Source organism: Apteryx mantelli, chromosome 22, assembly GCF_036417845.1.
Source record: "Apteryx mantelli isolate bAptMan1 chromosome 22, bAptMan1.hap1, whole genome shotgun sequence".
Lineage (NCBI taxonomy): Eukaryota > Metazoa > Chordata > Aves > Apterygiformes > Apterygidae > Apteryx > Apteryx mantelli.
In genome coordinates, this window is record NC_089999.1 from 11153646 (window position 1) to 11164225 (window position 10580).

Genomic DNA, 10580 nt, shown 5'->3' on the forward strand with positions numbered 1-10580 from the left:
TTTATACTCCAGTAAAGAGCTTCTTCTCTAACTAGCTTCTATTCTCAAATACTTACAACTAACATAAAAATTAAGTGCACGAGATTTGCCATGTTACCTGAAGCGAAGTTAATGTACCTGCGCAGAAACGACTGAATTTTTTACTCCTGTTGCCTGACTTAAAGGCAGGAAGGGGGGTGTGCCTAGCAGTCAAGAAGGGCACCTGCTAAATCACACCACCAGAATTTAGCACTACATTCGGCTTTACTTGTGTTTGTCCCTTTCACAGAAACAGTGAGGCAATCTTTACCTCTCTATCATGTATTCCAAGTTGCATAACTTTGCCTCACCAGAAGAAACAATTTGAATAGCATAGGAGGTAACTGAACGGTGGATAAATCCACGGGAGTGTAAAAAACGCAAAGTGTCATTAATTTGAAGCAGTAGATGTAAAATTGTCTCCATGCGCAGCACAGGGAATTCCGAACGCTGAAAGAAACAGAAGTTTCAAATTGGCACTGGAGGTCATTAAAGCTTGATACAGTGAAAAAAACATTATCGTACAGTAAGAGGCAAAGAAAGCGAAAATGAAACATACTGTAGTAAAAGTCAGACAAATTGCACTTGCTAAGTAATGTATATGTACTCAGAATCAAATCAAATACATTAAACAGTAATTAAGAAAATAAATACTGAATATCCCAAAATTCATCCTGAAGCAGAATCAACTTTTAGAATTTCCTGCTTTTATTTGCAATTTCTCCAGTAACTTAGATGTCTGCATTCAATCTCTTAAAGAAGAAAAATTAGGATTCAAAACTGAAAAAGAGAGAGGAAAAAATGTTGAGTGACAATAATCAAACACAAACCAGTTGGTGAAAATGAATGGCAACTAAGCTCAAGCCTTCACTTTTACACAGGGGACGTGCAGTTTGCAATAAACTGAACGCAAACATTCCAGGGCAAGAGCTGGTCTTGTCACATTTACAACGTACAAGCACATGCAGGAAGAGTTCAATTAAATTTAGCAGCAACTATTTTGAAACTGATACAAAAAAAGAAAATCAATGTAATTACACATTAATCAAGGATATCAGTGAATTCGTGTGAATTAGAACAGACGTGGTAAAAAAAAAAAAAAAAAAAAAAAGCCAAACAGGTACTCAAGCAGTTCACAAACTATGCAGGATTAAGAACTCAACTGCTCCTTCCACTTGACTTTGGTAACAAAAAGAGCAACATGAAATAAGATACAGTGTATGTCCTTTTTCTGTATCTAGAACCTAAAAGGACACTCCTATGTATCCTGCAGCCAGCTGGGACTAAGAACAGCCCACACCAGTTAGCTACACCTCTCCAGAAGAGAAAAGCCCCTAACAGGATAAAGTATTTGCCGATGGCAAACCTTACCAGCCTGCACAGAGCATCCAGTACTGCTCAGTGATACAGAAGCCTGAATACAGGCACAGAGAGATGATTTTGTCTTTTCGTTCTTTGAGTAAAGATTACAGCTCTAGTTACTGAACTTCTTCCTTTGAATTAATTACTATTTAAAAAAAAAAATATTCCAATTACCCTTTCATGGAGGATGCTGTACAGAGAACCAAAGTTAACCCTCTCATACACTAAACGGGTTTTTTCCAAGTCACTAGACAGACAAACAGACATCAACTGCAGCAAATGAGGATGACGAAGTTTACTGCAAAAGGAGAGGAAAAAGATTTAAGGCAAATCTGAGATTAAAAGAGAGAGTCCTGGCCTTCTATGTCTTTTTACCAAGACAACATGAATGTTTCCAACTTATCAGTAAAATACACAAAATTATAGAAGAACTGTTGATTAGGAGAAATTCAGGAAGGCGTGCTTACTGCTGCTACCAGGAGAACCTGTAAATATGCTATCCCGGGAATGCGCAATGCAGTATTCATACAGATGTAGAAGAGAATCTCATCTCCTCCCATATTAGCCATTGCAGGGGGGAAAGGAGGTGGGAAGAGACAGAGAGATGGAAGAAGACTTGTATTTCTCCTTTGGAAAGGAAGCGCAACCTGACAGTTCTCCTGAGGTTATTCACGCTTCCTCACACCCCTGGAGAGACCCATACCCCAGGAGCACCCACGGCCACCACAAATTCTTTCTTACCTGCTATATTCCTGCTCTGCAATGAGAAGATCAGCTAAGCGCAGTTTACTACAGTTCTGATGGGGCTCAAAGCTGAGTTCTTTCACTGTAACTCTGCTGCCTCCCCACATTAAGCTATAAGGAGAAGAAGAGTTTCTACAAGATACATTTTGCATTTTTTTCCCCCCAGTTACAGGATTACTTACAAATAATTTTGTAATTCCAACAGCTCTGATGTTGTTTCCTACCATTAGTAACAATGCCATTATTTTGATGATCCAGGCAATGGGCATACAGTCTTTCAAATTAACAACAAATTCTCATCCTGTTAAAGACTAGGTGTAGCAGGACAGGTTTACTGTCCAAAGACACTACACCTTCCCACGACCCAAGGCAAAGAACAATGACGCTGCAAAACCCCTCTCAGCCCACTGTGATACAAGTCAGATCTTTGGGAGGATTAAATCGCTAATTTGCTGATTCTCCGGATGCCTCTTCGAGGCAGAACTACTTGCTACAGAACACAAAAGATTAAAAGAAAGAAGAAAAAAAGGCTCAGGCTGCACTTGCAATTTTCATCTCACCATAGTTTTGAGCAAGTGGGCCATGGACATACATATCCAGAGGCCTGAGGTGGAGAGATGCTAAAAATCCTTTTGAGTCCCACTCACTTTGTCATGATCATATATGGTCCAACATGGTAGGCAAATGTTGGTTCATCATCTGCCTGAACCACTTCTTTTTCCCCAATAATAGGGAGAGATGCCAAGTACCCGAGATGCCTGCTGCCTGTAAGATAAAACTGAAACAAAATCAGGGCATAACCAAAAGGAATATGCAACAGTTCCCAAGATCGCATCCACCACAGACTCACTGAAAACTTTAACACCATCACTGCAATGGAAAGATGTAACTTTGATATTTTGGCAGTGTTATGATATCTATGTTAAAAGTTTAACTTTCTTTTGAAGTTGAAATAAGGACAACTCAAACAGCGACTAATAACACAGGTGAAATTTCACAGGTGAGTTTTTACCGATTGTTCCAAAACAGTTCTCTGTGATAGGACTCATTAATGACTAAAGGCCTGAATATTTGGGCTCTCCACAGTTTTTTTCCCCACCATTTCAGTAGGAATAAGAATGTACTAATAATTAAAAATAACACAGTTAGGGTAATTGCTATGAAGAAAATCTCTCTCTTAAAAACATGAAAAACTGTACTAATATCATTTGAAAAGCATTAGCCATAGCATCTTACCTTCCCAAAACCAAAGCTGTAAATGTTCCTGGCTGAATTAGCTCCACCTTTCAGAAATCTACTGAGAGGACTCTCAACATTTCTAAATATCAAAAACATATAAGCAGTAAGAATAATTACACAGGCCAAGGTCTGAGTGAAGATAAAATGCATAAATACTGCAATAGCCATGCACTTTAATTGCTGTGCTTAGCTGGTCCCACACTAAAACCAAAAGGCATTCTCACCAGTACAACTAGATGCTGAAATTCCAATTTATTATGCAAGTCATTAGCATTTTTAAATGTGCCATTATGATATGTGTTTGTTTAAAGCAAGGTAGTCAGAAATATATATACATAGGCCCCCAATAACTTTGTTCACAAGTACGTATTTTTCTTAACATATATCTGACCTAAAAGGGCATGAAAGGGCTATAAACATCCCCCCAAAAGTTTTGCAGTCCCTTTCGAAGATCAAGAAACTGAAACTACTTCAAGCTACAGCCACTTTAACACTACTAAAATAGAATATTTCATATTACTTATTGTAAGAGTAAGTAATATTTACAGCTATCAAGTTTCTCTTTGGAACTCCCATAACAAAAATTAGAAAAAAGATATTCAAAATGTATGTTTAAACAATCAGTTTGGGTTTTAAATTGGATATTGTAAAAAAAAAAAAAAAGAGAGAGAGAAACAAAAAAAGTGTTAATTTTAAGATACTAGAACAAGGAATTTAAATGCCTTGTAGCTCAGTTTCTCAGTACTTGAAATTAAATTCTTACCCTTGAACAAGGCCACCAAACCTAGATGGACTGCAGATCAGTGCTTTCGACGAGTCAACCTTCCTGAGTAGTTCAGAGGGAAAACTTTGAATGGCGGCCTGCATGTGTGATGTACAACGCTGTATAAATTCTAACATCTAGAAGGGGTGGTGGTGGGGGGAAACATTACTTCAGAAATGTAAGTTATTCTATTTTAAATAAATAAGCCATGACTAAGGAAAAAAATAACTTATTACTTGCAATATTTAAATAGTAATTCCAGCAAATAGACACATAGAAAAACTTGGAAGAAAATCAATTATACAAAAATGTAAAAAAGCTAATTTCAAACACTAAATGACTAACACTTCAAAGACATAACAATTCACCCACTGAAAAATTTAACATTTTAGAAGAATATTATAACAACAGGAAAAGAGGAATAATATAATATCACAGTTTTAAACCGGTGTTGCAGTCATGAATAGGCCCTCTTATTATATTTTGCTACCATGCTAACAAAAATGGCATTTATATTTCTTGACAGTGATCACTCACAGACTGAGGTATGGAGAACCATGAAAAGCTTTAAAACCTCTAATGGGTTTATTCCTGAATCACACATGTGTGCAAACAAGCTACATACATCAGGGACTGAAAACAAGGGCCTGTTATTCTCCTCATAGCACACTTACACATAATAGACCAAAAAGGTTACAGACCCAGACAGGCCCCCGCACCTCAGTAAAATTTCAGTTAAATAATCTGAAACCAAAGGTATTCTTCAGAATACCATTATTAAGGTTGAAAAATAATATTAAATAATTTTTCTAACACATAAAACCCCAGTAATTTCTCACTGAAATGCTGAAGTTTCTTCACTACAAGATGAAGATGTGAACACATACCTAGCACATATTCAACACACGTATATACCTGAGCACTACTTTCTTTTCCAGCTGACATTGCCCAGTATTGTGGATTTTTTCCATCTTTATCATGTACTCTCAGATCACCTCCTCCATCCAATAACTTGCTAAGAATCCACTGATTTCCTGAGAATGCAGCTGCATGGACTGGGGTGCTTCCATCGTAACAGCGACTGAAGAACGTTAAAGGAGAAATGTTTCAGCCTGCCCCTACCACACTCAACTAGCTGTGCCTCTGGGAAAAAAGCGACATACCTAGAATGTTTATGTACTCCCAAACAACAACATAAACCCTGAGGTAAGGAAAACTGAGCACCTACCTACCTCTGAGGATCTTAGGCTAAAATAGTAGCAAGCATCTTAAGCACTTCTTCATTTAAACGCAGCAAAAAAATTGTGCATTGCACTGACCAAAAACATTAAAAGATAACATCAATTTCAATTTAAGAATGGAAATGTATGTTTTCTACTTAACTGATTAGGGTCTGAGCCATAATCCAACAGCACATCCACTATTTTACCAAGACCTAGCAATGCTGCAGTGAAGAGAGAAGTTTGGCCCAAGGAATTTACCGCATCAACAAAGATACCTACAAGTAAACAAAAGATTAGGAAAATGTTTGGTTTTCTATTCTTCCTAGAGAAAAAAAGGCAGTGGCTCATTAGCTCTGAAACTGATTACCATATTCCTTTTGAAATATTGGAAATACAAAAATAAAAACATTCACAGAAAGAAATGAAAAAAGCAAATAAGCTTCCTTGTAACTTTCTATACATACCATACACTACTGATGTTTTCAAATAAAGGATATATAAACGTCAGAAGCAAAGTATTAACTAGGATGAGTACGGCTAACACCACAGCATTACATTAACAAAAAAGTAATTTCTGCTTAAAGAGTAATTAAGAGTTTAGAAAGTATTCTGGAATCTTTACCAGTTATGTTCAAAATAAAGGAAACTCCTTCTTGTTTCAAAGAAAACCTCTGGCAGGGCACAACCACAACAGACAGAAAGGAAACCTACAGCAATATAACCCTGAACCCTGGATCTCTGACAAAAATTAAGGATCTTTGGTATATCTGTTTTTCTACCAGAGCAAAAAGAAGCAAACCACTCAGCCTGTGCTCTCTCCCTCCTGCTGCCCGAAAGCAGCAGGAACGGTCATCAATGGCCAACGGCAGCTGCCACCAGCAGCACCGCACGCCCGCTTCGCGCTCAGAAGAGAACACTGCAGCTCCTCCTCGTGGCTTGCGAGACCAGACACTTTCGATCACACTCCTCTAGTTACCAACTACAGAAATGATCCCTGAAAGTATAGTCTTAACTTCGCTCCCCCGCCTCGCCCGCCTGCACCCGCGCGCACTCGCCCCCAGCACACGGTCACTCCCGGCCCGCGCCCAGCGCCGCCCGCGCCCAGCGCCGCCCGCCCGCGCCCCAGCGCCGCCGCCGCCGCCCGCCGCCGCCGCTCGCTGCCCCCGGCCCGGCCCGCGGCCCCCGGCCGCCAGCGCGGGGCGCCCCGCGGGACACGCCCCCTCATTTGCATCGATCCCCGCCGCCGCCCAATCACACGCGCCGCCGCCCAGGCAGGGAGGCGCCGGCTCCCCAGCGACACGTGACGCCGGCGCCGCGCGCAGGCCGCCCGCGGTCCCCCCGCCCCGCCCGGCCCCAGGCGCCAGCGGCGGCTCGGGCGGGTGCGCGAAGGCGGGGAAGCCCAGCGCCCCCCCTTGGCGGGGGGTTATCTCCCCCTCCCGGGGCCCTGGCTGCCTACCTCCAGCGCCCCCTACTTTTTCCTTTCCGGGGCAGAATCGGACTCAATGGTGAACAAAACCTCTCACTAAACAGAAAAAGGCTCAGAATGATAATGTTAAAAAAAGCCTGAGGAGACTCCAGAACCCCAGCGCTGGAAACAGCTAATACAAAAGTCCAAACATTCTTCAGTCGCACAGAACCTATGAAGGGACCTCCTCTTTTCAATGGGAGAGACAACCCGCTTGGTCTGTGCTCCCTCTTCCCCACTCCACCAAAGGAGAAGAGGATCAGGCACCACTGCACTTCTCTTGCCTGGCACCCCAAAGAGGCTGCCTAGGTCTTCTTGTCACCACCAAGTCCCAACACTTTCAGTCTCACACCTTTGTACCAATTAAAACAAGCCCAGAGAGCACCATCTTAACACTATCCTTTATACCTCTGGATCCAGTCTGAGTACTATCAACTTCCAGCACTGTGACACGAATATAATACCAAGCAGTTTCTCCCAATCCCTGCCTCCAGGAGAAACCCTGCGGCCCCAGTTTCCAGCCTGACTTACCCAGTCTTCCACAGCATTGCATAGCATCAAGAGTACAATATTAAGTCGTTTCTCCCTAACCCCAATCAAACTCTGCTGGAAAGCTCACCAGGCCTCCAGAGCTAGCCTGGACTGTACTTTCACAGCATGGCAGGGAAGTGGAATATTGAACAATTCCTCCCGAGCCTCCAACACACTCTAGCCACCAGCCCCCTGTTCAGTAGCAGCAAATCAACACACCAAGCAGTACTTTCTCAGACAGCTGACAGATAGTTCAGGAAGAATACTGCCACCTAACACACACCGAGGTACTAACAAGCTTTCAAAGCATTTCTTTTCACTGAACAACCCCCTCTCCCCTGGACATTACAACCCAGATCAGACTGGCTGCTCCCCTCTCCTGCCTGTTAAAGGCCTGTATTGGTCACTGCTATCCAGAGCCCACTAGGGGCTCAAGAACAAGCAAGTACCATCCTTTCTAAGCAGGAGGCAGCTGGGCTCTAAGCACCATTCAAAAGCCTGGGGGGGGGGGGGAGGCTATCAGTTTCATTCATGATTCTTCAACTCCTTCTGCATAAACAGGCTCACTCGGAGACCGTTGAAAGAAATGCACCTCACAAAAAACAAATCCGTTTTCTAAATATTACATCACTCTATTTTTTGCAACGGAAAAAAAAAGGCAAACCACTCAGCCTGTGCTCTCTCCCTCCTGCTACCCGAAAGCAGCAGGAACGGTCATCAATGGCCAACGGCAGCTGCCACCAGCAGCACCGCACGCCCGCTTCGCGCTCAGAAGAGAACACTGCAGCTCCTCCTCGTGGCTTGCGAGACCAGACACTTTCGATCACACTCCTCTAGTTACCAACTACAGAAATGATCCCTGAAAGTATAGTCTTAACTTCACTCCCCCGCCTCGCCCGCCTGCACCCGCGCGCACTCGCCCCCAGCACACGGTCACTCCCGGCCCGCGCCCAGCGCCGCCCGCGCCCAGCGCCGCCCGACCGCGCCCCAGCGCCGCCGCCGCCGCCCGCCGCCGCCCGCCGCCCCCGGCCCGGCCCGCGGCCCCCGGCCGCCAGAGCGGGGCGCCCCGCGGGACACGCCCCCTCATTTGCATCGATCCCCGCCGCCGCCCAATCACACGCGCCGCCGCCCAGGCAGGCGCGCAGGCACCGCCCCGCGCCGCGCGAGACAAAGCGCTCGGCCCGGCCCGGCCCTGGCCCCAACGAGCAGCGGCTCCGTCCAGGCCTCAGAGCCACGCGCCGGCGACGCTCCTCGGGATGCCAGTGCAAACAGCCACCCCGCAAACCGCCCTTTTCACACTGTGCCCTGAACCTCCGGATCCAGCCCGAGGGCGATGCACTGTGGCACGAGGGGTGTAACATCAACGGCAAACGCATGCTGCAAAGAGCAGGGGGCTGGACCAGGTGACCCCCGAAGTCCCTCTCACCTACCCTATTCCATGACACTCTCATAGGAGTGAGCAGTTTTTCCTCAAACCCCGTTAAATGCCAACGAGCAATACCCCCCGGCCTCCAAATCCAGCCTGAGCTCGATCTCCAGGGAAAGAGCAGCCTTCCAGGGACAGCGTGGTGTGACGGGGAATAGCGAAGAGGGTCTCCCCAGCCCCTGCCCAACTGTCTTTCCGCTCAACAGCATTATAAAAACTTCATAGTACTCCTAACACCCCACAGCTTTCCCCAAACTCTGCTCTAATGAATCATCTACAGCCCATTAAATACAGCCATAAGCAGACTCATGGCTTATAAACCCCTAGTTCTGAAACATTAATTCTATTTTTTACACCAAAGCAAAAAGAAGCAAACCACTCAGCCTGTGCTCTCTCCCTCCTGCTGCCCGAAAGCAGCAGGAACGGTCATCAATGGCCAACGGCAGCTGCCACCAGCAGCACCGCACGCCCGCTTCGCGCTCAGAAGAGAACACTGCAGCTCCTCCTCGTGGCTTGCGAGACCAGACACTTTCGATCACACTCCTCTAGTTACCAACTACAGAAATGATCCCTGAAAGTATAGTCTTAACTTCACTCCCCCGCCTCGCCCGCCTGCACCCGCGCGCACTCGCCCCCAGCACACGGTCACTCCCGGCCCGCGCCCAGCGCCGCCCGCGCCCAGCGCCGCCCGCCCGCGCCCCAGCGCCGCCGCCGCCGCCCGCCGCCGCCGCTCGCTGCCCCCGGCCCGGCCCGCGGCCCCCGGCCGCCAGCGCGGGGCGCCCCGCGGGACACGCCCCCTCATTTGCATCGATCCCCGCCGCCGCCCAATCACACGCGCCGCCGGCTATCAGCATTCTTTTAGAATCGGCTGAATAGGAAGCATTTCCGCTTTTTTGTTAGAAACAATAACAGCAAGATAGAATTTCATCAAATATTAGGTCTCATTTAAAACATTTCCTGTTCCCATGTAGTTAACTCAACCCTTACCTTTTTTCAGAAGTTTCTTCACTTTCACGTAGTTTCCTTGTCTGACATATTCATGTAGTTCAGCTTCTAGAGTGTCATTTTTTATACTTCCAAGCTGGACTGGACAGGGAATGGGAACAGGAACTGCATGAGCCATCTTCTTCTCTGGACAGAACTAAGAAATGATGTGAAATCTAATGAAGATACAAAATACCATAGCTCAGAGAGTTTTGTTTGTACTTCAAAACTTCAGTAGCTGACCCAATCCCTAGCAAGCGTTCCTGATGAAACCTGAGAAGGGAGGCTGAAGGCCACTCAGCCCTTTAGTCACATCTGTTCTCCCCCTGAGAGGCCATCGTGCCCATCGAACACAGGCCTGCACGGGAGACTCAAACATATCAATGAGGGACTTTGTCAGTGGACAGGGCCTGGCCAAGGGGGAGATAGGGCCCCAACAGGAGAAGGGGGAGGTCCCGATGAGGAAGGGCCAAGGGACGTCCCTGAAGGAGCGTGACTGGATGAAGGGAGGACAAAGCCAGCACCGCTTCTGGATCACAGCTGCTCAGAAACACCAGCCTTTTGGCTATTTCTGCACCCCCACGACTAATAACCCCCCGCTAGCCCCCCTCTGCGTCCTCTACGCATCCCCGCCCAGCACAGCTGGACCGTTACCTCCTTTACCTCAGCCCCGCGCCGCCGCCCGCTCCTTAACGGCCGCGGTCACGTGCCGACGCGCCTCGCAGCGCCACGCGCCGCGCATGCGCCGCCCTCCCGCGCGCCTCGCAGCTCCGCGCGCGCTCCGCCCGCGCGCATGCGCTCACCGCACCGGCGCCTCGCCGCGCC

General features: G+C 46.6%; 1 protein-coding gene and 3 non-coding genes across 18 annotated transcripts in view; all 4 read right to left on the reverse strand.

The window, feature by feature from the left end:
* TEX14 (testis expressed 14, intercellular bridge forming factor) overlaps positions 1-9894 on the reverse strand; it is a 31643-nt gene extending 21749 nt beyond the window's left edge. For 11 of the 15 annotated variants that reach the window (XM_067309744.1, XM_013962040.2, XM_067309746.1 and 8 more), the window contains exons 1-9: positions 9759-9894; positions 5510-5624; positions 5042-5207; positions 4127-4263; positions 3361-3442; positions 2772-2902; positions 2122-2235; positions 1555-1678; positions 290-468 (exon numbers count right to left, since the gene is read on the reverse strand). In XM_067309744.1, coding sequence (XP_067165845.1) covers positions 290-468; positions 1555-1678; positions 2122-2235; positions 2772-2902; positions 3361-3442; positions 4127-4263; positions 5042-5207; positions 5510-5624; positions 9759-9894 — 1184 coding nt within the window. The other 4 variants (XM_067309748.1, XM_067309749.1, XM_067309751.1 and 1 more) reach the window with 4 other exon arrangements.
* LOC136993963 (small nucleolar RNA U3) lies at positions 6147-6359 on the reverse strand. Its single transcript, XR_010886241.1, has one exon. It is a non-coding gene; the product is annotated as a small nucleolar RNA U3 (small nucleolar RNA).
* Positions 8008-8220, reverse strand: LOC136993973 (small nucleolar RNA U3). The gene has a single exon (XR_010886251.1). It is a non-coding gene; the product is annotated as a small nucleolar RNA U3 (small nucleolar RNA).
* Positions 9146-9358, reverse strand: LOC136993972 (small nucleolar RNA U3). Its single transcript, XR_010886250.1, has one exon. It is a non-coding gene; the product is annotated as a small nucleolar RNA U3 (small nucleolar RNA).
* Positions 9895-10580: the final 686 nt, after the last annotated feature.